At 38.8% G+C, this 27,914-nt stretch overlaps 1 protein-coding gene across 1 annotated transcript in view; it reads left to right on the forward strand.

Annotated features, from left to right (window-relative positions):
* Positions 1 to 20,345, forward strand: part of ATXN3 (ataxin 3) — a 34,594-nt gene extending 14,249 nt beyond the window's left edge. Inside the window, exons 7-11 of the mRNA XM_060095714.1 lie at positions 4,732 to 4,864; positions 5,204 to 5,370; positions 6,688 to 6,784; positions 12,802 to 12,908; positions 17,345 to 20,345. Coding sequence (XP_059951697.1) covers positions 4,732 to 4,864; positions 5,204 to 5,370; positions 6,688 to 6,784; positions 12,802 to 12,908; positions 17,345 to 17,439 — 599 coding nt within the window. The 3' untranslated portion in view covers positions 17,440 to 20,345. The remainder of the gene's footprint in view (positions 1 to 4,731; positions 4,865 to 5,203; positions 5,371 to 6,687; positions 6,785 to 12,801; positions 12,909 to 17,344) is intronic.
* The last annotated feature ends 7,569 nt before the right edge of the window (positions 20,346 to 27,914 follow it).

Raw genomic sequence — 27,914 nt, forward strand, 5'->3', positions numbered from 1 at the left:
GGCCATGGCTCACGGGCCCAGCCGCTCCGGGGACGTGGGATCTTTCCGGACCAGGGCACGAACCCGTGTCCCCTGCATCGGCAGGCGGACCCTCCACCACTGCGCCACCAGGGAAGCCCCCCAACAATTCTTTAAACCCTACTACAAACCTAAACATTCCCCTTACATCCTTAAATCCTGTATTACCCTGCTCATGTCCAGTCATCCATCATTATAATAATTCTGTTGCATTTCTCAACTCCTTTGTCCTTCTCTCCCTCCATCACACTTTTATGACAAAATCCCAATCCTGGTTAAAACCCAATCTAGGGCTTGTACAATCCTCCATCAGAACAGCTGAACATGGCTAAAGATAAAATATGACTTATTTTGCTTTAAATTTATAATCACAATTTTTTTTTAATTTTTATATGATCACAAATTTCGAATGTGCCTGTAGTGCTGCTTGACATCCCTACTATGTTCTCTCGGTTAGTTCACTTACCAGTGTCCAAGGTGATGATTTCACAACTTCTGCCTTCAAACATCTAACCACTCCCCTCCCCCTTCCTGACTCCTAGCTTATGGCCTTCCTTTATATTCTACTACGAAAACAGGAGCAACCAAAAGAGAACGTCCTCATTTTTGTACCAGCAATCTATCACCTTGTTTCTATCTCTACCTGTGCTTTGAGCCTATTAAACTAGATGAATTGTCCTCTGTTCCTAACCAAGACCAACCTCTCCACTTTGGGTCTAGATCCCAGCTCCTCCCACCTACTCAGGATCTTTGCTTCTGCTTTTGTCACTCCACTCTCCTGTGTGATTAGTTTCCCCCTCTTTACTGTATTATTTCTATCAGCAGAGAAATACACTTTTTCTCTCCATTGAGTAAAAAGAAAAAGCATCTTTAACACCAGGAAACTCCAGCTGTCTCCCATTTTTATTTTCTCCTTAGAATCATCTCTAGGGTGTTGTCTCCTATTCATGAACTCATTCCAGTTACACTGTCATAACCAATGTGTCACTGAAAACCCTCTACTCAGTGTCACCAGTGACCTCCACGTTTGCCACTGCCAGTATTCAACTCTCAGTCTTCCTTTGACCTCACCTTTTTTGAGGGTATACTTGATTATATTCTCCTTTAAACAGAACAAAACAAAACTTTCTTACTAAGAATTCCAAACAAGTATAAAGTATGGAAAATAATGTGATGGATCCTCATGCACCCTTCTCCCAGCCTCAACAAATATCTCATGGCCAGTCTTGTTTTACCTTTACCCTACCCACTTCCTTTTCCAGTTTATTTTGAGAAAACTAATTGTCTTATTATGTTCTTTGTAGGTGTCTTTTTAATTAAAATCTTTAAAAAACAAGGACTCTTTAAAAATATATATAGTCACAATACTATAATGACACATAAAAATTTAATTACAATTCTGTAATAACATCAACTAATAACATCAACTAGCCACCCAGTGTTCAAATCTCCAATCTCCTTGGTTGATTGTTCTGGGGTTTTTGTTTTTTTGTTTTTTGTTTTTTTTTTACAGTTGAAGCAGGTTGAAATAAGGTTAATTGAGTCCATTGGATTGCTGTGTCTCTAAAATATATCTATAGGTTTCTTCTCCTCTTAAATTTTTTCCTTGATTTATTCTTTTAAAGAAAATGGATCTTTTGTTCTCTTTCCTACATTCTAGGTTTTGCCGGTTGCATCCTTTTTTTCCTCTGAGCCCTGGATGCCCAATAGACTGGTCCTTATATCTAGAGGCTCGATCAGATTCAGGTTGATTTTGGGAGGACAGAATTCTCTTTACAGATGGTGGTGTCTAGTTATTTTTCCTTTTGTGATTTGGGTAGCTATTGATGATCAATGCCTAGTCCATTATTTCATTGAAGACTGCAAAATGGTGATACCAGATTCCTGTCATTCCTTCATTTATTAGTTGGAGGACTTCTATACACATAAACTTTCCCTCATCAACTGTTTGGTTATCCTGAAGTATAGTTCATATAGAAAAAGCAGGATAAATATTTCTTTTATCAGTATTTTAAATGAGTCGGTTTCATAGTATCCTTCCTCCAAAGGTAATTGGTTTGTTTCTGAAGTGTCAGTGTAAACAAATCCATTAAAACCATAGTTCATATGGTTTAGTCCATTGTAATTATTATTCATGTTGATACTCAAAATTGTCCCATCTTGGATGAGTGGGAACCTTTTGAACTTGACTCCCAAGCTTCTGAAATGACCACTCTAGCCTTTTGAAGCCCTTTTTTCTCATATAATAAGAATTTTCAGTCTTATCTTGTATATTTCCTGCCCTTCTAGTAATGGTGGTTAGAGATCACAGTCTGGGCACTGGCATGCTTATTGCTACCAGGTTCGTTGTCATGTACCTCTCTCCAGTTTACATGTAGGATCATAGTGTTGTAACTTCTTTCATTTTATATACTTGTATCCCTTTTCTTTTATGCCTAAAACCTTTGTTCCTAGCTATATCCTCCCTTCTTGAAATACTGTCTACACAAGGCTTCCAGGCCTCTATGGAGGTTTACCTGCTATCATTGGCTGCTTCTTTCAGATTCCTTTTATGGATCTTACTCTTTTCAATCTCTAACTAATGAAGTGACCCAGAGTTCAATCCTTGGACAACTTCTTGACTGCTCTCCCATTATTTTAAATATCATCTCTAAGTAAAGTCTATCTGCCAATAATTCCTTAGACTTTTATCCTTTGCCTAGACATCTACACTGAACACCAAACTCCTAACTTTGACATCTCCACTCAGAAGTCCAGAAAGCATTTTAAACTGAACACGTCTACAAAAGACATATTTTTTTTTCTCCCCATATATGCTATCCCTCAGGTTTTCCATTTTAGTAAGACCCACTCTTCTTGCATGCTGGTTCCTATATATTTTGTTGATAAAGCAGCCTAGAGTGCTCTTTTTAAAATGTAATGCACGTTATGACACCTTCATTCGTCAACCCTTCAGTGGCTTCCTAGCACACTTAGAATGAAATCTAATCTTGAATGAAACCCAAGACCCTTACAGTGCCACCTCCAGAAGGCAGTTTCTGCCCTTCCTGATGCTCTTCATGGAATAGCATCACGAGCTGACATAGTTTATTTTAGAATCTAGAAACAATTTTATTGGCGTAAAACATGTTAACCGTCTGAACTCTGAGCACACTTGTCCTTGTGAAAAACAAATGTTAAGTGTATTATGATTTACTCTTTTGAGTTTTTCCATTAACAGTCCTTTTCATCTTTGTTCATTTGTTTCATTATCTGTTAATGCTCACAAAGACTATCCATAACAAGCACCAAAGTTGAAGAAAATTTATGGTAGAAAAATGTAAATTGAGGGACTTCCCTGGAGGTCCAGTGGTTAGGACTCTACACTTGCAACGCAGGGGCACGGGTTCGATCCCTGGTCGGGGAACTAAGATCCCACATGCCACGTGGTGCAGCCAAAACTAAGAAATGAAGAAAAACGTAAATTGTTAGAATGACTTAGGTGTAGCCCACCCTTATTTAGCTATTGTGTGGTGTATCCAGCTGGGAAAACCCTGGCTTTCTAGAATCGTATTTATAAAAAATTACACTGGGCCAGTGTAATTTTTTCAAAACCTGAACTGCATCTTCAACACCTTGACTAGATTTGTGATACTGGCTTTCCAGCTTCTGTTTTCAGTTTGGAAGGATGTGTATGTGTCCGTGTCAGGGTCAGGGGCAGCTATTTCCACAGATGACTCATTTTACCCATATTACACATTATTACACACATCCTCTGATTGTGTCCTCAAATAGCCCTCTGAGGAAGGTACAATATAATCTATGTAGCAGTTGAAGAAACCAAGACATAGATGGGTAAAGGGGTTTACCAGAGGCCAGGCAGCTAGGAAGTAGAAGAGATAGGGGATTAAAACCCAGGTCATCTGATTCCACATTCCTTGCTCTTCCATATTCCTTTCCTTGCCTCTCTGTTATCATTTAGTGTAACCTACTTGGTCAGGCACTGTTTTAGTAGATCACTTTACAGATTCGATGACTTCTCATAGTCACTCTGTGAGATGGCTCTTCCCATTTTACAGGTGAAGAAAGCAAGGTTCGGAGACTAAGTAATTTGTCCTAGATCACCCCACTAGTAAGCGTAAGGATCACTATTTGAACCCAGCACCCCACTAGTAAGCGTAAGGATCATTATTTGAACCCAGCACCCCACTAGTAAGCGTAAGGATCACTATTTGAACCCAGCACCCCACTAGTAAGCGTAAGGATCACTATTTGAACCCAGCACCCCACTAGTAAGCGTAAGGATCACTATTTGAACCCAGCACCCCACTAGTAAGCGTAAGGACCACTATTTGAACCCAGCACCCCACTAGTAAGCGTAAGGATCACTATTTGAACCCAGCACCCCACTAGTAAGCGTAAGGATCACTATTTGAACCCAGCACCCCACTAGTAAGCGTAAGGATCACTATTTGAACCCAGCACCCCACTAGTAAGCGTAAGGATCACTATTTGAACCCAGCACCCCACTAGTAAGCGTAAGGATCACTATTTGAACCCAGCACCCCACTAGTAAGCGTAAGGATCACTATTTGAACCCAGCTACCCCTGACTCCTCAGTCTTTGTCCTCACTCCACTGTTCTGTGCTGCCTCTCTCTCTGCTGTCATTTTTAATCAATTTTGAATCACTTGCTAACTGTTTTAGTTTATGTTTGCCCCTTTTTTTTTTTTAGGTTATTCTATATTTGTTGTTAAGGGTGATCTGCCAGACTGTGAAGCTGACCAACTCTTACAGATGATCAGGGTCCAACAGATGCATCGACCAAAACTTATTGGAGAAGAATTAGCACAACTCAAAGAACAGAGGTAAAATTGAGCTTGCAGTGTGGAATATATGATAGTATTTCGTTACAAAAACTAAATTTTCATGCTTACCCTGAAGATGTGGTCCTTTTATTATTGGTGATTTTTTTTAGACCTTTATGTTTTAGTGAAGTTTATTGGTTTAACCGTGGAAACTCTGAATTATTTAAATATACTAACTTAGATTCACATCACAATAAAACCTTTATATTATTAGACCTTGTCTGCCAGAAAATGTGTAAGTTTTGACTTGCATAAAAATCTTTGGTTTATAAATGTCTCTGTGTTATATCTAAAATAGAAGAGTGGTCTGCAGTTATTTTTAGTGCTTTTATTCTTTAGAGTCCAGAAAACAGATCTTGAACACGTCTTAGAAGCAAATGATGGATCAGGAATGTTAGACGAAGATGAGGAGGATTTGCAGAGGGCTCTGGCACTAAGTCGCCAAGAAATTGACTTGGAAGATGAAGAAGCAGATCTCCGCAGGGCCATTCAGCTCAGCATGCAAGGTATGGACATTCCGACACATACTTTATTCATTGTTGAAGAATTGATTCAGATCATTCTTAGTTCTTCTGGAAGTTAGTGTACTATTGGTAGAAGTTCTTGGACAATCACTGCAGAAGCAATAGCTATGTACAACCAGTTATTGTTTTTTAGATTTCTTTTAAAACAACTTTTTACGGCTTGTGTTATATTAGGACTATTTTTATTTTCATTTCTGGTTATTCCACTTGGTTATAATACTGTGCTAACACAGTAGCAAACTGAGGTTAATCATTGTGAGGTCAGTGGGCCCTTACCCAGACCAGCTGTTCTAAAAAATGTATGCTAGTGGACATGAAGGAAGGCCTGGACAGAGAAAGTAAATTGATTTTACAAAACTCTAACACTTAGTGGCTGTGCAGCTTACAGCTTAAGCCCACTTTGGTGAACCCAGGTTTTTAGTGATATAAGCCCATCAGCTGAGAGTAAAGATGCATCCCTCAGGGAATCCAAGCTGAGGGAGTTGTCTGGGATGTTGCTCAAAGGGGCTTACTTAAAAGTGTGAGGGGTTTTCTTTTCTTTTTTTTTTTTTTTTTTTTTTGGTAGTTTTGTTTTTGTCTAATTAACGTGAATTTGCCTTCTACTTTCTAATGAAATTACTTTTCAATTGAATTCCTTAAATATCTAAATAAGGAATTCACAGGTGTGCCAGGAGGCTCATGAGTACTCCATATGGTGTGCAGGCCCATTTTGGATTAGTAGAGCCCTGTTAGATTAGCCCAGTAATGGACAGACACCAGCTTTAATACTTTTAGATATTTCTGTGTACTTTACTATTCTTTCCACTTTATTTCACAGTTTGTGCAGAATCTCTGATTGGTGCAATAATGAAGTAAGAACATGGAAACATACTTAAGTAGCTGTAGTACCCAAATGTTTGAGGATAGAGGGATACAGAGAATGGGTTTGTTTTATGATCATCCACTTTGGGTTGCTTCTAGGAATTCTATGCCTTTGAAAGTGCAGATTCATTTCTAATAAGAGAGCACGCAAGTGTGGCGTTAATTATTTCTCCTACCAAGTTGGTCGTTGGGCTTACCTCCTCACATCCACTACATCACAGATGGGTAACAGCTTTGGCTGCAGTGGACACAGGTTAGATTTGAACTGCCTTATTCAGATTCTTCCTGAGACTTTCAGAGCCTTTCTTACATTTACAGAATGGTACAGAATATTTTTGAGAAGAAAACTTTCAAAAGTTCCTTCACATAATTATAAACATATTATTGCTTGAATTGGTAAATAAAATAGTTTTTTGTTCTGTTTTATTTTGTTTTCAGGTACTTCCAGAAATATATGTCAAGATATTCCACAGACGTCAGGTACACATCTTACTTCAGAAGAGCTACGGGAGAGAAGAGAAGCCTACTTTGAAAAGTAAAGTAGTTGGTACAATATTAAAATTGCATATTTAATATTTACCTTGGCTGTTTTGTCTATTTGTAAAACATACAGCTTTGACTTAAACCATTTATTTTATTGAGGGTTCTCTCCTTTTTTAAAATACTGGTTACTGCCTGACCCTATGAGCATTTGAATGTATTTTTTAAAAATTTGTAGCTAATAAACTGTGAAATCAAATATAGTTTTAGGGGAAAACTTTGCCCAGTACTAATTAAATTTACATGAAATAAGGTGAAGGAAACCCTGTAAAATTCGTCATCAAAAGGAAAATGGAATTGGGTCAAGGCAAGAGCAAAGCCTAATGATCCTTTGAATGTACTTCTTGGTTACCTGACCAACCTTGCAAGGTTCTCCTGTGAATTAATAGGAGAAACAGCATTTGCGGTAGGGGAACACCCCCCCAAATAGAGGTGATGGTTAATTGCTCCACTCATTGCCACAGTAGGGGGGTACTGCAGGCCCATCAGCACCAGGGACATGAGGGTAACCATAAATCTGAATCATCAGCTCCTAAAACCTATCTTTGTGCCCAGGTTTGTAAGTGCTTTCAAAATAGAAATTTCACCTATAAAATTATCCTTTCCAGTAACTGTCACTCACATCTTCATCCTTTTTTCTTTTTTTAATGATATAACTTCATCTTAAGATCACAGATCTATAATGATATTCAGATCCTCTGATCCCAGGTCAGAAAACAAAGGCCAGTGGCTGAGTCTGGCCTATTATTTACTATATTTCAACAATTCTAAGGTGCACATTTTTTCACATTTCAACATGTCTGCAATTCAGAAGACTCGTGCACATCAGAGTTGGTAGTACTTTAGTAGTATCTAAAATGTTAGAGCATTTTACATTTGATGGTATAATGAAGATAATATTTACTTTGTTTTCTGTTTTTTTTTTTTAAGTCACAGCTCAGAAGTATATGAAGGAAAGTTCTGATCAACTGACATCCTCTTAATGTGAGATATTTCTAGTCTTTATTCAGTGATAGATTAATGGATTTACTTATGTATAAAATTTCAAAATAGTGCTTATTAGTGCTTGTCACTCCCTTTTAAATTTTAAAATTAACTTTTTTAATTTTTTAATTATGATAAACTCCAAATTTATATAAAAGTAGAGAAACCAGCATAAGGAACCCCTATTTATCTGCTGCCCAGATTTAATAGATATCAGCACATGGGCCATCTTGGTTTTTTTTATGCCCCCATCTCCCATGCTTTCTACTCTCCCACCCCCAGGGTGGGATTATTTTGTATCAAATCTAAATCATCACACTGCATCTGTATTAATTTCCGTGTGTGTCTCTAAAATATATGTTTTTCTCTTAATATAGCCAAATGCTCTTGTCATACAATAATGGAATAATTATCACACGATAATTATTAATGGTAGTTCTATAATATCATTAACTATCTAGTTATTGCTAAAAATAGCTTTAAATGTTTAATTCGATAAAAATAATATTTTGGAAAATTTATTTTTAGAGATATCTAAATCAAAAAGAACATAATCCTACCTTTAGGATTTATGTTTAGGATTATCCTACCTTTAATAACTGATGTGAGTGTTTTGGCAGTCACACACTTCTAGTCACACAAACACCCATATATTGTATATCAGTTATACCCATTTTCCCATGATACTAAATATTCTTTGTAATAGGCTATGTTATATTTCATAAAATGAATTTATGTATCACAATTTATGAACCTTTTGATTTTTGCTATTATAATTAATAATGCAGTGAACAATCCTTGTATTGACTTTATGCCTCAAATCTCTCCTCATTCCTGCTAATTATTCTGAGAATTTCCGATTACTAAGTTAAAGGACATGAACATTTTTAAGGCCTTGGTACAGATTTCTAAACTGCTCTCCAGAACAGTTTCCAAATGATACTTCTGCCATGCTTTTTTTCAGACTTCAGTTTTTTCCAGTATAAAATGGTCCAAACAGACATACTTTATAGAGAAACTAGAAAATTCACAAGTACGTGTAAGAAAGAGAAAATGTCTTTAAAATATAAAAACAAATCCCTCTTTTTTTAAAAAAAAGTTTTTTAGATTTTTTTGGATTAAAAATGTAGAATTTCTGGGCTTCCTTGGTGGCACAGTGGTTGAGAGTCCGCCTGCCGATGCAGGGGACACGGGTTCGTGCCCCGGTCCGGGAAGATCCCACATGCCGCAGAGCGGCTGGGCCCGTGAGCCATGGCCACTGAGCCTGCGTGTCCGGAGCCTGTGCTCCGCAACGGGAGAGGCCGCAGCAGTGAGAGGCCCGCGTACCGCAAAAAAAAAAAAAAAAAAAAGTAGAATTTCCAATGAGTTAAACATTTTAGGATACAAAGGATAATGCAGTAACATTCCATAATGACTAAGTAAGTTATAACAAGCGCAATGCCAGCTATAACTAATGCAGGTGTTTTATTCAGCGTTGCACCCTTTTTTAAATGTTTGAGTCTCCTTTCTGACTGGGGGTAGTTGATTGTGTAGGAAAGTACTGTGATGGTTTCCAGCTTCGGCTTACTATCCTCTGCCTCCTGGTTTGGCCTTGAAAATACTGGTGAGAACTTGAGTAGAACTAGAGAATATTTTACACAGTTACTTGTTGCTGAGAAGACTTAAGAGCTAACTTCTTGCGGTTTCTTTTTAACTTTGGCTCGCATTCAGAACCTTGTAGGACTCATTAGTGAAGGAGCTGAGAAACTAATTTTTGCCTTTCAGTAGAATTCCTGATTACTAAACCTATATGGGTCCTTGTCTCAATAGCTTCTATTTTGGAGAACTTGGCTCTAAGGTTATGGAACCGCTTCTTCCCTCTGATCCTTTGCAAACTGACCCTGGTGGTAATGTGTTTTTCATTGAAATTTATAGGTTTTTTTTTTTTCCTGTAGAGTGTTTGAAGCTTCACACTTAATATAGTAGCCACCGTGTTCATGCATTAAGCATGAAAATGCTGTTGAAAGTCTACCTGTTACAAATTCATAGTTTATGTGTAAGAGTTGCTAACTGATATTTTCGTAGCCATGATATTTTTTCCAGTGGTAATCTCCAAATCCATGGTGCCTATCATAAAACCCTGAGCAAAACTCTGCTGTGTCAGCTATGTCATTCTAAAACCTTAACTCACATGTTATGTGCATCAGACGAGGCAGTGTGTAAAGCTGTTCTGTAAACTGTGAAGTAGCCTACAGGTATACGTCAGTGTTATTAATGCCTTCTCCAGGTGTAGCTCTGAAATGATTCAGATTCTTTCTTTCTGTCACTAAAAAAGTGTTTCCCAACAAGGAGGGAAACAAATGTTTTCATAGCCATGGATTGCTCTGATTTTTTTGATTGCCTAATATTTGAGCTACCACTTCAGTGGCGTGGCATAGTTTATCAGCGTTCAGTTTAAGAAACAGAAACAACTTAGAGATGTTTTAAACAGAAAAGAATTTAATACATAAATTAAGGACTTACACAATCTTGGGAAGAGCTGGAGGGGCACGCTATAGGCCAGGCCTCCAGAGTACCACAGACCAAATTGTTGGAAGAGCTGCAACGCTGCCCCAGTTGGATGATGGGGAATCAGGATATCAAGTTTAAGAACACACTGCTTTAGCTGTGATCCTAGCATCAAGAAGCTGCCACCACAGTTGCCTAGAGGTGAACCTGAACCTGAAGTCTGGCCCCCACTGAAACTGCCAGGAAGCAGAATTCTGGAACTGGCATCTCCATGGCTTTACTTGCCAGCAGAGAACAACAAAAGCGGCAGGAAGATGGCTGTGCCTCATCGGCCTTGTAAATCTCATGCAAGTGTTTAACTGGTAACCAGAATCCTAGCTATAAAGCAATCTAAGACATGTAGTTTTCAGTTTCCCAGCCTCTGTCATACCAAAGGCACAGTGAGAATGGATGCTGATTTGCTACTTGAACATGTTCCATCTTACAGTGTCATCACATACAAAAGGCATCAGAATTGTTTCAAGGTTGGCAGTTGATTTACTTCTCACTTCAAAGTAGAATAAAGGTTATCCCTCTAAAGACTTTGTCTCACCAGTCACTCGCTTGCATTCTGACATACTTTCTTGAATGGAGGGGAAGGAGGGCATGGAGAGGATGCGCCAGGAATTCCTCTCCTCACAGCCTGTCTTTCTTGTGCCATGTTCCAGAATCAGGGTATGCTAGGGGGATCCCAGTGCCTATGTGTCCCTCATTAGCCATGCTCACCAAAGTCATAAACCCATGCACACGTCAGTGTCTGGCTCAAAGGCCAACAGGGAGAAACTGAAAGTCCTACTGGCTGAATTTGCTTTGTTGCTTATATTTAAAACACAGGATTAAGAGGGACCCTAGAAAAAAATATGCTATTCTTTTCATAGTGTTACTGGTCATTTTAAAAGTCTGCTTCCTTTAAAAATCCTTTTATGCATTTTTTGAAAGCTATAGCTTCTTGCTTAGATTGTCAGATGTTTATACATTTTGGTTTTTAAATTTTTAGCATATACATATGTACATATATGAAATAATTTAAAATTTACGTCAAAGCAGAAATAGTTCACAGAGCTCCTTATACCCTCCACCCAGATTCCCTAATTGTTGATATTTCTGAACCACTTGAAAATAACTTGCAAACACAGTTTCCCATTACATCTCTCAATACTTCAGTGTCTGTTTTCTAAGTACAAGGACATTCTCCTACATGTTTATATCATAACTGTCATATTTAAATGTTTTAATATTTGGATTATGACATTGATTTTCCTTTTAAAAAAACAGGGAGAACTTATTTTAATGCAACAGGTATTACTGAAATTTGATAATGCAGGTTAAATAGTTGTTTTCTTTCATTCATCAAGTATTTGGTGACAGGCACGATTTTAGGCACTGGGGAAACAAACAGGATAAGCTTTGTGCTCTTGTTAGTTGACACTGTAAAGAGGGAGACAGGCAGAAGAATATCAGATGGTGATAAGTTTATGCTGAAAATTACAATGGAGTGATGAGCGCGTGAGGACCCCAGGTGACTGCTTTAAGTGGGGTGGTCAGGAGAGGGATCTCTGAGAAGATACTGAAGCCCAGATCTGATGGTAAGAAGGAGCCAGCCATGGAAAGATCAAGTTAACTCGCATGGTAATTTGAGATGCTTTATCTTCTCAAAGGTGCTTCTTTTCAGTGACTTCCAACAATATTAAGGATCTGTAAACCAATACATTTGCATAAAAATAGCTACCAGTGGGCTTCCCTGGTGGCGCAGTGGTTGAGAGTCCGCATGCTGATGCAGGGGACATGGGTTCGTGCCCCGGTCCGGGAAGATCCCACATGCCGCGGAGCGGCTGGGCCCGTGAGCCATGGCTGCTGAGCCTGCGCGTCCGGAGCCTGTGCTCCACGACGGGAGAGGCCACAACAGTGAGAGGCCCACGTGCCGGAAAAAAAAAAAAAAAAAAAAGCTACCAGTGACTCCTTTTGTACAATGTGTTATTTTTGTGGTGAAAATACCTACCCATTAATTTGCCTGATAAATTCGAATTTTCTAAGTTTTCTAGGATCAGCACCGTGATGCTTTTCAGTAATTTATATGAGACTGATTGCTCTTTTTTTTTAATTGAAGTATAGTTGATTTATAATGTATTAATTTCAAATGTACAGCAAAGTGATTGAGTTTTACATATATATATTCTTTTTCAGATTCTTTTCCATTAGAGGTTATTACAAGATATTGAATATAGTTCCCTGTGCTATCCAGTAGGACCTTGTTTATGTATTTGATATATAGTAGTGTGTATCTATGAATCCCAAACTCCTAATTTATTCCCCCCCTTCCCCTTTTGTAACCATAGGTTTGTTTTCTATCAGCTGCTTGCTCTTGCCTTCTTCTGTGGTGTTCATGCCTGTCACTCTTCTGTTGTGTGGAACCGTTTATTTTCCACGTGAATATTTTTTCTCATGGCATATTTATTCTTAGGTTTTGTTTTTTAAATACACATTTACTCTTGAATGTTTCAGGCAGCAGGAGCAGCAGGAGCAACAGCAGCAGCAGCAGCAGCAAGATCCACCAGGACATCCATGTGAAAAGCCGAACACAAGTTCAGGAGCACTTGACAGTGATCTAGGTACGCCTCTCTGATTGTATATCCCATTTGTTACCTGCACGCTCTGTTTGACACCCAGACTCCATGTGATTTTTGGCTTTATAGGCTTTTTTTTTTTCTCCTTGCTTTCATTATATTGAAATTCTTGAAGGAATTTGTAATCTACCAAACTTTCTTGGCTTAAGGAGCAGGCTAACTCCTTAGTGTATCCTTAAGTGCCCTTGAAGCACTTAAGCAATGCTTTGCTTTAAAATTGTAAACACCACTTGCAACTTCACAGTAATTCGTACATTCTCCAGAAGTTTCTCAGAGATAATGAATATTAGTAGGTGGAAAATAAGTTCATTTTACCACTGGGAAAACTGAAAACACCTGAGTGTAGTCCACATTACAACAAAGAAATCTAGAGTTACTCCTCAGGCCTTGGTTTAATAATAGGTCTTAAACTTTGGCCAATTATTGGTAGTAGAAATCGAGTGAGAAGGAAACTGTACATGACGAAGAACTTTTAAGTAGAATATGTAAAGAACTCTCAAAACTAAAATAAGAAAACAATTCAAAAAGATGAGTGAAGGATTTGAACAGACACTTCACCGAATATATGGATGACAAACAGCACGTGAAAACATGCTCAACATCGCTAGTCATTAGGGAAATGCAAATTAAACCCACAATGAGACACCATTACACACCTACAAGAATGGCTTAATAAAAAATTAAATTAACAGTACCAAATGCAGCAAGAATCAGAGCAACTGGGACTCATACATTGTTAGTAGGAACGTAAAATGGTACAGCAATTTTGGAAAACGGTTTAGTATTTTCTTAAAAACTTAAGAAACTTACACTTAACCATGTGATCCAGTAGTCGCACTCCTAGGTATATAACCAAGAGAAAAGAAAATGTAGGTTCACACAAAATCTTGTATATGAATCCTTACAGCAGCTTTGTTCATAATAGCCCCAAACTGGAAACTGCTTACATGTTGTCCTTCAGCTGGTACATACCACAGAAACTGTGCTACATCCAAACAGTGGACTACTATTAGCAATAAAAAGGAATGAATCGGTACTTTTTCCTAATCATTCTGCTAAGTATAGCTAACAACCCCGGACATTTGTACAAAACAAATATAAGAAGAATCTGAAAGGTAGAAGCCAGACTGGCTGAGCAGCTCAGGACCAGAGGAAGACATAGTGGTCAGCATTCTGTATTTTCTTTTTGCCCCAAGAAAAGCCTGCTCTATGGAGCCAAAAGGGACTACTTGGCAAGACAAAAACTTTTAGATAATAAACACTCTAGTCCAGCCAGCCTGGACTAGGTAAATAAACTGGTCCTATTGCTACCCTACCCCATTGGCAAAGGCCAAGTAACGTAATGAGGCACATCTCCCGCCTCTCCGGGCCAGAGTGGTGTCAGAAAAAGCCAAGTGGAGAGCTGGGATTTTCTTTTCCTCCAGGAAACAATGATGCCCCCTTTGCCATGGTGTCAGTGGTCTTAGGGGGCCTGGACTTCCACCCAGCAATAAAGAGGCATCCTTCTGGCTTGTCGCCTGGGTGAGGTCAGAAGAGGTGTAGTGGAGAATCAGGCCGTCACTGATTCGAGGCAGTAATGAGGAGACCACCCCCAGTGAGAAGCAGTAACGAGGCATTCCTACCCCGCCCAATCAGGCAGGTATCAGTGGGAAGCCGGAACTCCCACGGATGTTCAACAGGAGCGGTCACACACACCCTCTCCCCATCTGGAAGCAGCGGGGCAACACCCCTTTTCTGCCACTGGTGCTTGTGTCAGAGGAGCCCTGCTGAAAGAGGAGATTTAAATAAGATTCACGGGACTTGCCTGGAGGCGCAGTGGTTAGGAATCCGCCTGCCAATGCAGGGGACACGGGTTCGAGCCGTGGTCCGGGAAGATCCCACATGCCGCGGAGCAACTAAGCCCGTGCGCCACAACTACTGAGCTTGCATTCTAGAGCCCGCGAGCCACAACTGCCAAGCCCGTGTGCCACAACTACTGAAGCCCACGCGCCTAGAGCCCATGCTCCGCCATAAGAGAAGCCACCACGATGAGAAGCCCACGCACCACAACAAAGAGTAGCCCCCGCTCGCCACAACTAGAGAAAGCCTGCGTGCAGCAACGAAGACCCAACGCAGCCAAAAATAAATAAATTTATTTATTTATTTATTTATTAAAAAAAAATAAGATTCACATAAGGTAATACCCAAAATATTCAGGATTCACTTAAAAATCACTTGTCATATCAAGAGCCTGGAAAATATCAACTTGAATGAGAAAAGACAATCAGTAGACACCATCACCAAAATGACACTGATGTTAGAATTATCTGGCAAGGACTTTAAATTAGCACCCATCATAAAATGCTACAATGAGCAGTAATGAACATGCTTGAAACAAATGAAAAAAATAGAAAGCCTTAGGAAAGAGATAGAAGATATAAAGAAGAACCAAATAGAAATTTTAGAACTGAAAAATAACAATAACTGAAATTCTGAAACTCAGTGGACAGACCCAACAGGTGGTTGGAAGGACAGAGAAAAGAATCAGTGTGAACTCAAAGACAGAACAGTAGATACTACCCATTCTGAGCAACAAAGAGAATTAGACTGGAAAAAATTAACAGAGCCTGAGACCTGTTGGGAAGGTCAACATTTGTGCCATGGGAGTTCCAGAAGGAGGTGAGAAAGAGGGTATAGCTGAAAGAGTATTTAAAGAAATAACAGCTGAAAATTCCCCAAATTTGGCAAAAGGTACCAACCTACGGATTCTAGAAGCCGAGTGAACCTCAAACAGAATAAACCCAAAGAAATACATGCCAAAACACATCGTAGTCTAACTTCTGAAAACTGAAGACAAAAAAAAAAAAATCTTAAAATCAGCTAGAAACAGCTTGCCTACAGCAATTTGCATGACATCAGATTTCTCATCTGAAATTGTGGAGGTCAGAAGGAAGTGGCACACATTTTTCAAGTGCTGAAAGAAGAGAAGTCTCAACCCAGAATTCATGAAAATTTTCTTCAGGAATGAAGGGGGAAATAATGGCTAAAGGAAGTTCTCTAAACAGAACTGTTAAAAAGTAATTTTGAAATTTCAAGAAGGAAAAAAGAACAGTAGAAAGAGTAAAAATATGGGTAAGCACAATAGACTTTCCCTTTCAGTTTTCTAAATTACACTTGACGACTGAAGGAAGAATTGTAACATTGATTGGGTTTTTAGCATAAAATATAGGAAATACTTAAGGCAGTTATAAACAGGGGAAAGTAAAGGGAGGTAAGATTTCTAACTTTCATTTGAACTGGTATAGCCACTCTGGAAAATAATTTGGTAATTTCTATAAAAACTGAACATACATTGACCATGCAACCAGCAGTTATATTCCCATTTAATACCAGAGAAATGAAAACTTCCATCCAAGCAAAAACCTGTGTGTGAATATTCATAGCAGCTTTATTTGTCATGATCAAAAACTGGAAAAAAACAAATGTCCTACAGTAGGTGAATGGTTAAACACGCTGCGGTACCTCCATACCATGGATACCACTCGGGATTAAAAAGAAACCAACTGTGGACACATGCAACAGCTTGGATGCATCTCAAGGGCATTATGCTGAGTGCAAAAAAAAATCTCAAAAGATCTTATACTGTATGATTCTATGTATGTAACATTCTAAAAACGACATTTATAGAGATAGAAAGCAAATTAGTGGTTGCCTGCAGTTAGGGAAGGTGGTGGGGGAGAGAAGTGGGTGTGACTAAAAAGGGATGGCAGGAGGGAGATCTTGATGGTGCCATAACACTTCTGTCTTGATTGCGGTGGCAGTGGTTACACGAATCTACATGTATGACGAAGTCCCAATATTCAGATTTAGGTTTGAGCTGAAGTTATGTAAGATTTAATTATTAGGTGAAATTTAGCCAGAGTGTACACAGGACCTCTCTGAACTATCTTTGCACCTTCCTGTGAGTAAATAATTATTTCTCAAAACAAACTTTTTTAAACTAATTCATCATCGATAGACACAAAGTTAAATTTTCTTCCCCTTAGCTGAATGCTTTTAAGTGAAAGATACCATACTGAAAGGCTACATACATAATGATGATTCCATTTGTGTTGACATGCAGGAAAAGGCAGAACTGTAGGGCAGAGAACTGATCAGTGGTTGCCTAGACTTAGGGCTTGGGGATTGACTACAAAGGGGCAGGGAGAGGGAATATTTTTGGTCAGTGGGATGGTTCTGTAGCTGAGTGGTGATAATGGTTATACCACTCTATGTATTTTTCAAAACTTACAGAATTATAAAAGAGTGGATTTTATTGTATGTAAACTTTTAAAATCAACAAAGGAAACTATAGTAGTCAAACAGTTTCTAAGAGCTTACCTTTTGATGACTTTGGAAATTTTCTAGAAATTTCTAAGAAATATGTGTTTTATCCCCAACAGGTGATGCTATGAGTGAAGAAGACATGCTTCAGGCAGCTGTGACCATGTCTTTAGAAACTGTTAGAAGTAATTTCAAAACAGAAGGAAAAAAATAATACCTTTCACAAATCATTTAGATATTCAGTCTTTCCAATATCGTCCTGTGTGTTTACGGCATAGGGTCCATTTTGGTAATGTGTCAAAGAGAACAATTTTCAACAGAGGAAATAAGACTTAGGTGGTTTGCAAACAAAAAGCTGAGAGGGTGAAAAATACATCCGTTGTAGGACTAAATAACGATCCTCCAAACACTAGCCAAAGAGGCATTCAGCAATTAGAGAAATTTAAAATAGTTTTCTAAATGTTCTTTTTTCTTTTTTGAGTGTGCAATATCTAACATGTTTAAAATTAGGGCATTTTTCTTGGATCTTTTTGCAGACCAACTAATTATAACCAGCTATTGCCACAGAACTTTTCCCCCACATTTTATCTTCTTGTCCTCCCTTCTGCAGAGGGAATTTGGCTGACTTTCATCATTGAAAAGTTGCTCTTATTTCTCTTTAACCAAATTAACCTTTTAGGACAGTGTCTCTCTCCTCTGTGTCGATAACAGTAACAGTTCCAGAGGATAAACTGTTTACCCTCTGACTATGTATTGTGCACTTGGGTGTTTTCTCATGTTATTTTCTCTGATCACAGTTTCTCTGCTACGTGGTTTTCATTACTTTCTACAACTCTTTTGAAAGATGGTAATGTTTCTTGAGGTTTTGCTTTTTAAGCCCTCTAAGATGGGATCATTATTTCATGATTCTGGTGCATTCCTAAACTCTGAAATCAGCTCTGCACAAGTACTTGAGAATAAATGAGAATTTTGTTAATGTCTGAGCACATCCTTTCCCAAATGCTTTGTGAATGTCTTCTCACTTATGTCAGAACTTTATAGGTTTGCTGTAACCTTCTTTCCTGCACCTTGTTGTTTCCTTTTCTTTCCAATTGAGAAAAATAGGAGAAGCATAGTGTGCAAGTTTCCTTCTGTTATAAAACAACATCCAATGCCCACCATGAATGTATGATAGATAAAATTTGGCCTTCAATTTTAGTAGCAGTTTCATTTTATTTTTCCTCTTGTGACTGGAGCTGTCCTGTTTACAATTGAGTCATGAAGTGCAGATGTCTGCTTCTGCTGTACACCTTTTAGTAGGTATAGTTTGCCAGAGATAATGATCTAGAACATGAAAATAACTTACCAACAAAACTACATTTAAATTTATACTGTGATTTAACACATGCATCATGTTTAAATAGCTTAGAATTACAGAAGTCACAGTACTTACTAGGTCTGTAAATAAGAAAGTCTTTAGTTTTGATAAACATTCTTTAATTGGGATGCAGAGTTTCTTGCTGGGTCAATGCAGTGGGATGATTTTGGTGAAAATTAACCATGTCTCTCTGAAATGGGCCTTTTAAATTCTGTCATCTTATCCTTCATTCTCCATCCCCTTTTGAAGCCCTTTTGAATGATGAATTGTTCATAAGCTAAAATTTAAGAAGAAATTTCAGCGGACAACTTAGAAAATTAAAGTATGATATGTTGCCATATCCTGGTGTATGGCTACATACATTTTATCAGGGAAAAATTTTTGATGTAGGATTTATTGCTAACTGAAAAGAGATGAAAAACTGCCTTTTATTTATGATTACGAAATAGCTTTTTCTTGGATAGAGACAGATGTTTTTTTAGTCATTATTTTGTGCCAAGTAAGTTTTCAGACGTTTCCCTTACATAAAATTAGATGGTTTTCTTTTAAAATCTAAAGTTTTCTTTTGACAACTGAAGATGTTTTAGAAGAATTACAAAACTTTAGAACTACAAGGGATGTTGGAGTTTGATACTACTCCCTAAGATTTACTAACCAAAATATTTTAAGACTGGATATTTCTGTAGTTATCTCAAGTATGCTAGTCATACTTTCCATGGATATTTGGCCTGTATCTTTTACGTTAAACTTTTCATGTATTTGAATTGATGAGCTACCTAATATAAAAACAAGAAAGTGAATATACATTTAAAAGTTTTAACCTTAAGGGTTAGGGTTAGGGTTAGTTCTTCTATTACACACCCTTGTTAAAGCACTTAAAGAAATGTGGCATGTTGACCTTCGTTTGTTAGGGATTTTTTTAAAGCAGGGCCGAGCACACACTGGATATATTTGAATGTGTTTATTTAGTTGTGAAATTGTTATATTTGGCAGGCAGATTCAGAATCACTAGTGAACTGCCATCTTGTGTGGATTGGCATATATTTAACTGAACATTTAGATTCCATTTCTTAATCAGCTGGCCAGTATGAAAAGATGCCAGTGCTCATAACCACAGTAAGAAAATTTTAAAGTTACACAAAGCTATAGTTCACACATCAGGAAGTGCTGTTTACTTTAAACCACCTGCAAGTCAGGAACAATGCAATTCACGATAACTGTCCTAAGAACTTTATTTATATAAAGATTTCCATTCTGTTTTACCAATTGGGAACACCTTAATGTTTAATATTTAAACTACTGGTATCATTTTTCTAATGTATAATTTGTATTACCGGGATAAAATACGTACCATGACAATGTTAAGTATTATAAGTAAAGTTTAAACAAGCGTTGGAAATAACACTTTCATACTTATAGATGTCATGGATTTAATAAGTAGTTATTTATGTTTTAAAAATTCAGAGAAGTTAACATCTGATCTAAACCATCAGTGTACATTTTTATAGTAATTAACACACGAATATTTCAGTAATGTAAATTGTTTGAGGGGGCTTCCCTGGTGGCGTAGTGGTTGAGAGTCCGCCTGCCGATGCAGGGGACACGGGTTCGTGCCCCGGTCCGGGAAGATCCCACATGCCGCGGAGCGGCTGGGCCCGTGAGCCGTGGCCGCTGAGCCTGCGCATCCGGAGCCTGTGCTCCGCAATGGGAAAGGCCGCAACAGTGAGAGGCCTGCGTACCGCAAAAAAAAAAAAAAAAAAAAAAAAAAAAAAAAAAAAAAAAAAAAATTGTTTGAAAAGGTTGCTGCAGGTAAACTGTATATCAGCTCTAAGATCTTGGCCAAATAATTTACAATTCACAGAATATTTAAGGAGGTGCTTTTTTTCTTTAAAACTTAATTTTTCTTAATTAAGACTTTATTCATGCCAAAATTAATGAGGAAAAACTCAACTAGTTGAGGATCATTGTAGGCAAAACTACCCATAGTCTACATTGTTTCATTTAATACTAAGTCAAATAAAGTAAATTTTATGCCAGTAAGAGCTTAAGTCACATTTTTAATGTCTGCATGTTTGATACTATTTTTAAATAGTATCAAGTTAGTGCCAAGATGCACTAAATGTCTTAAAATTGGCCCATTGGACCTGTGCAAATTCAAAAAAGATTGATTCTCGGTGCATAAGCAAAATATAATGATAATAATTGAAATAGCCTAGAATGAAAAATAAATCCTGATGTTTTAAATTCTTAAGAGGATTCAATTATTAATATTGATGACTTTCTATTAAAAACTTTATCTGCAATTGGAGAGGTCTATGGCCACTACTTTCAAAGTAAATTGTTTGTTGTAGCTGGGCCCTAACAAGCATGGAGATGTTGCAGATGTGATCTTAATTAAGAAAAATCAGATTGGATTAACTAATCATTTCAGCAGTATAAGTAATTTTTCATATTTTCAAAATAAAAACTTTGCTTCATTTCTGGTCCATTTATAACCAGCATCTTTTGCTAAAGAGATGAACCAACTTGTTTTTTAAAGTCTTATACATAAAATATTTTTGTTCCATTTTGCTCTCATGAACGAGAAGATTATTGACATGGTTGGTTAATTCTTGAATTTTTATCTTTTTGTTTTGTAATTTGAAGAAAACCTGCTATTTTAATTTTTTTGGAAAATGGTCTGGCATTTTAAGAATTAATGCTAGTAACCACTTCTAAATTTATAGCAATTGGCATGTTTCATTATAATAGTGTATCAATAAATATTTTAAGACTATGGATTCGTAGACTAGGAATGGGAAGCATTAGTGAAATATATGTGGAAATGCCTGATTCATTTAGGAAGCACTTCACTTGGCTCCTTCATATTTCAAAGGTGAATGTTTTCAGGAATTTTTTTTAAAGAGGAAAACATACATTTGAATGTGATTATCTAATTTCTACAACACTGGACTACTAGGAATAACTTTTTAAAAATTACTGTTCTGTATAAATAAACTTTGAAATTCAACTACCAAAAAACATTTGAAGTAAAAAGCATTCTTTTGGCCAGGACACAAGTGCACTGTGGCAGTGCCATTTGCTCAGGACCCACCTCTGCAGCCCTTCTGTGTGTGCTCCTCTGTCCGAGTTGTTTTGCCGTTAATACACACACAGGCCTTCCTGTCTGGTCCTTAGAAAAGCCGGGCTTCCAAAGCACTGTTGAACACTGAGGAGACTGTAGTTAATGTGGATGTTCGATGAGTTGTATTTTAAATATCAAAGATTATTAAATAAAGATAATGTTTGCTTTTTTACTTCTGTTTTTGTTTGTGTTTATTGTTAATTTATAGCTTTGCATTCAAAGTACGGTTGGAGCATCTGCACCCTCAGAGCCTCTCAGAAATGCAGAGTTTCAGGCCACACTCCCACCTACTGGATCAGAACCTGCATTTTTAACAAGATCCCCAGGGGATTCACGTGCAGCGTGAATCTGAGAAGCATTTTTTTATGGATGTGGTGATGAATGAAGCAGGTCAGGGGAAGCCACTGATCCTCCATTCCAACTACAGTAACTGCTGCCAGAAGGCCCATTGTTACTGGATCCTGATCTTTTCTAAGAGAGGCTAAGAATTCCGTATTTTTATTTGAAATCTGATTGTAAAATGTTGGCTCAGTTGCTTTTTTTAACCCTGAGAGCCAAGCAAAGCACATTAGTGACAGTTTTAAGAGTGCCATTTTTCCTCATTTTATCTAACTCTGGACACCAGACTAACAATTGGAATCCACCTGGACTGCTGAGGGTTATAGAATCCTCAGGTTTTATAATGAGCGTTGTATATCCATTTTAGCTTTAGTTAGGGTTGGGCACAAATTTTGAAACAAAAATTTCAAATTGATCACATGCATCTTTTTAGCATAACTTCAGAGCTTAGTCCTCAGAAGGACCAATCCATAGAATTTGCATGCCACCAAATCAACATCACCTGTGGGCCCTATGAAACGTACAAGTTGATTTGAATGCCCATTTTATGGTTAGCTAAGAACTTTTATAAAGGACAGGCAAATTTTGGGTTGTCCTTATCCTGAAGATTTGCGTGTTTCAGGATCCTTTCAACCATTTTGTGTCTGCATCGCCAATGCTCATCGTTTAATTTTATAGGTAATTCGGGTCCAGCTGACCTCTTACGCCTCTACTCTTGACATCTCCCCTTTTCACACTATGGTCCTAGCAGGCCTCCTTATAGGTCTTCAAAGACGCCGAGTTCTTTCTCACCCCCAGGCACCCTAAAACTCTCGTTTGCCCCTTTGCCTTTGCCCCTTGGGTATCCCTGTCCCTAAAGTTCATTGGCCTGCTATGAGAACTCTCTCTTTCAACTGGACTGCCACTCTTCTCTGGACCTTATTCTCTCAAGATTGTTCCAGTTCTCCCTGGGTCAGGATCCCCAACCACCCTTTGTCTCATGGGCTACAAGGGAAAACCAATTCCTTATTCATTCACTCACTCAGCAAGACCTGTGTGCGTTCACCATGTGCCTGGCATGGTTCTGGGTTCTTGGAACAGAGCCATGATTAAGATAACTCTGCTCTGCTGGTGCTTGCATTCTGATTGGCCATTAGGCAGAGGAAAGTACAGGAAATCTGAATTACTGAGCATGGCTTCATAACATGTTAAGAGCTATGCTTCTTCTGTGAGATAGGAAGACAACACGATGATGTGACGGCATGCGACTGGGAGGGAGTGCTGCTTCAGGCTGGTTTCAAGGAAGGCCTCTGCACAGGTGCCTTTCAGACACCTGAAAAATGAGGAGGCACTATACTGCCTGGGGAAACGGCAAGCACAGTGACTCTGAGGCAGAGGTGGTTGCTTGTCTCTGAAGAACAGGGAGAGCTGGAGAGGCTAGCAGGTAATGAACAAAAGCTGGAACTGGGATGTAGGCAAAATCTTATATACAGTTTTACGAAGAGAAGTTTGAATTGTATTTATACTTTATTACACCAAACAATCTGATTCTAGAATATTCTCTCCTCTAGAATATCCTAAGCCTTTTTAAAAAAAACGTTTAAAAGGCCCATTAACTACATCTTCTACCAAAGAGCCTTCCATGCCAGTGTCCACCTTAAGCAACCCGAAAAACTGAATTTTTAACACTAAAGGTATATTGCTTAACCTATCTCAGATCAGAATTTTAGGCAAGGCTCCCACTTCCCACTTGTGCATTTTGTTTTCCTTCCCGTTATATTTATGCAGTATTTTTCATCACTGTCAGAAACTACCGTTTTGAAAACTTAGCACTGTATTGATATTTTGCTTGTCAATCCACATCATCAATTGTAGTGATTAATATCTGAGTAGCTCCCTTTGGTCTTTCTCAGCCACTTCTAGTCCAGGACATCATCATGTCACATATAAGCATGTGCCATAACATCTTACCCGTTCACTTGGCCTTTGGCCTCTCTGTTTTTGAAACCAGCTTTCCCAAAGCTCTTTAGGCCTGTCACTCCAATTACCTTTAAGTGAACCTTCATTACTGTCAACATGTTATCATATGAAATGATGATGTATAAATATTGGAAAGGATGATGCCTAATTATTTGCTGATATGATTGTACACCTAGAGAACACAAGGAAATTAACTGAAAAGCTACTGGAACTAATGAGGCAGGTCAATAAGTCAACAAAAACCAATAGCTTGTTTGTATACCAGCAATAACCTGGTAGAAAATAAGATGCAAAAGTACCACGCTCGGGGTGGGATGGGGAGGGTGGGAGGGAGGGAGATGCATGAGGGAAGGGATGTGGGAACAGATGTATATGTATGACTGATTCACTTTGTTATAAAGCAGAAACTAATAAAAAAAATAAAAAAAATTTAAAAAGTACCACGCTCAACAATGTCTAATCCTTGGAGCACCAGACGGGTCATAAGTTCCAAGCAAAGGTGAGTGGAATGGCCTTGTCTCAGCCCCAAACCACACATTGTCGCACAGGCCCTGAGCAGCTCTGCTGGTACCTAGAGTCCTGCTGAGTCTCTCAGAAAATCGTTCAGTTGGGTTCTGGTATTCACCCGTCTAAAGTGGCTCAAACCCAGTGCCAGAGGCCAGGAAGGAGCTGATCCCACACCTTTCATGCCTTCTCCAAGTAAGATATGTTTTCTCCAAAAGCTGTGTTTCTCTTCTGCACAAGGGCAGCCCTGTCTCCAACACTGAAAACATTCTCAGGCCCAAAGCAGATTTAGCTTTTTTGAACAATCATCTGAATCGTCTCCCAGGGACTTTTAGTTAAGTGCAGAGGATTACTGTGTGATTCTACTTATGAGGTCCTTAGACCGGTCAAATCCATAGAGACAGGAAATAGAATGGTGGTTGCCAGGGGCTGGGTAGAGTAGGAACTAAGGAGTTGTTATTTAATGGGTACAGAGTTGCAGTTTAGGAAGATGAAAAATGTTCTGGAGATGGATGGTGATGATTGCACAACAACATGCATGTACTTAATGCCACTGAACTGTATACTTAAAAACAGTAAATTTTATGTATATTTTATCACAATAAAAAATACATAGGATGGATCACTGTATTTACTCCCTTCCAAAATTCCACCTAAATGAAAGTAAAGGGACTTCCTTGGTGGTCCAATGGTTAAGAATCCGCCTGCCAGTGCAGGGGACATGAGTTCGATCCCTGCTCCGAGAAGATCCCACATGCTGCGGAGCAACTAAGCCCATGCACCACAACTACTGAGGCCAGGTGCTGCAACTACTGAAGCCCACGTGTCTAGAGCCTGTTGTCCGCAACAAGAGAAGCCACCGCAATGAGAAGCCTGCACACCACAATGAAGAGTAGCCCCTGCTCGCCACAACTAGAGAAAGCCCGTGCACAGCAATGAAGACCCAACACAGCCAAAAATAAATAAAATTTTTAAAAAAGGAACTACATAAATGAAAGTAAAGAAAAATATATAAACTCATAAGTACAGAGAGACCTGAATTCATTAGATGAGATTTGACTGTCATAGAAAAACCTAATATAACAGTGACTTTACACGCTACAAATTTTTTTCTCTCTCATCTTCAGGAAGTGTAGAGATTGCCAATCCAGGGCTGATAGGGCATCACACAGTGTCAGGAATCTGCTTTCTGTATTCTTGCTTTACATACATGGCTTCCATTGCTAATGTCAACTCATGGATCTAAGACAGCTGCTATGGTGCCATGCTTACATCTGCATTCCAGCAATCAGAAAGCAAAAGGAGGGTGGGAAAAGGCCATGTGCCCTTTCTTTAAGGTCACCTCCTTAAAGTTGCACACACCACTTCCACTTATATGACATGGGCCACCCTGGTTTTCATTCTGGGTGGTCACGAGTCTTAGCTTGAGCACCCTAGAGGCAGACCCTGAGATAAGTGAAAACTATTTTTAAAAAGTGCTCCCAGGAAGAAATGGAACAGGTAAAAGGGGGTGGGAGATAAGAAAAGGAAGCCAAGCAAGGGTGTAACAGTAAACAGAGCCTCAATTTTGCAGACAGGTCCCGAGGAAGTATAGTCACATCTTAGAGATGTCCCACTGTGGGCAGGGGAGTTGTGTCATTTTAAAACGCTACTGAACAAGGCTGTGTTTCAGCTCTCTTGGGCATAGGCAATGTGGGCTCTGGCAGCCTGAAGGCAGTCCTCTGCCAAAAAGAAATGGGTGCTGACTTTTGGGAGTAAAAGCACCCCAAGGATAGGTGTGCATGAAAACGGTAAAGGGGTGATGGGATCAGAAGGGGCACTGGCATCCTTTACTGTACCATTGTCCAGGTAAAAAGTGACGGTTCAATTACTATGCCCAAAGGGGAGAACAGACTTTGGGGAACAATTAGCAGTCACTGCCAGTTGAGGCACCAGCAGAAGAGAGATGCGAACTTTTCTCTGGAAGACGGAGAAGGTTGATACAGGAATGAGCAGAACTGAGGAAGGTGCACACTAAGCATTAAAGAGAAGGACATCCAGCAGTACACAGGACATGAAGCAACAACTATCATGGAAGGTGGGGGTGAGATGTGGACTGAAACCAGGCGGATTGATTAAAAATATCCGAAAAACAGCTGTTTCCCTAGAGAGGGGCCGTTCATCAATAAAAAGTATTTTAGGGCTTCTCTGGTGGCGCAGTGGTTGAGAGTCTGCCTGCTGATGCAGGGGACACGGGTTCGTGCCCCGGTCCGGGATGATCCCACATGCCGCGGAGCGGCTGGGCCCGTGAGCCATGGCCGCTGAGCCTGTGTGTCTGGAGCCTGTGCTCCACAGCGGGAGAGGCCACAACGGTGAGAGGCCCGCGTACCGCAAAAAAAAAAAAAAAAAAGTATTTTAAATAATTTGCAGAACTAAAAGACATGGTTTTTGGAAGGGTTTGCTGAGTCCCCAACATAATTAATGAAACAACAAACCCACCCCAAAGCACATCATTATTCATTTCAGAGCATCACAGATAAAGGGAAGCGTCTACGAGGTTCCAGAAAGAAAAACAAGGCCCAGAGAATAGGTCAGGGAAGAGTGGAGCAGGGAAACAGAGGACCCCGGGTAGAAAGGACTGAGTCCAAGCAAATAACAGAATTCGTGATACTTTCTTGAAGAATTAGGAGCATGTTTTACAATTCTGTTGCTAAGTTTTAGAAGGATTAGTGATTCTGAAATAACAGAAAATTGTGCAAATCTAAAAGATGGAATTTGTTAACTTCAGGAAGAACAGAAGTTTGAAAAATAAAGGACATGTAATCTTAGCATATCATGTGGCTCAGCAATGAACAACACTTATGTAGTCATATAAAGTAAACTTTAATTAGTGATGTTACCAATAATTATGATATCACTCTATTGGGAGCTCAGAAGGAAGGGAAATAGAGGCATGTGGTAATACAAGACTGCTAAATCTTTGATTTTCTGTAATAGAGAGAAGGTAATGTCTAAAATTCATGAGAAAATGGCAATATAAGCATACTATTTAGAAATTCAGAGGGAAAGATCGGACTAATATTTTAAATTCTACTTTAAAACATGTTTTTTTTCTTCACATTTGCATACATAAAACATCTGGATGGTTTCATCAGAACAAAGGAACTGTCCTCCCTAGAGAAGAATTGGTGATTCTGCTCGAGAAATGGAAACCAGTTTGCAGTTGACAGTACTTTTTGTTGTTGTTGTGGTTAGCTTTTTAAAAAAATCTTCTACCTGTTGAGGTTACAAAACTCCTAAGTTCAGAATTTCAGCTGGGCAGCCTGGATCCCACCACGTGGAGCCATGCAGATTCATGGGCTCTGTCTGATGTGGTATGTTTGATATTGCTGGGCTGATTTTGCTACTCATTAAGTGATGATGAACA

This window comes from Mesoplodon densirostris, chromosome 4 (genome assembly GCF_025265405.1).
Source record: "Mesoplodon densirostris isolate mMesDen1 chromosome 4, mMesDen1 primary haplotype, whole genome shotgun sequence".
NCBI lineage: Eukaryota > Metazoa > Chordata > Mammalia > Artiodactyla > Ziphiidae > Mesoplodon > Mesoplodon densirostris.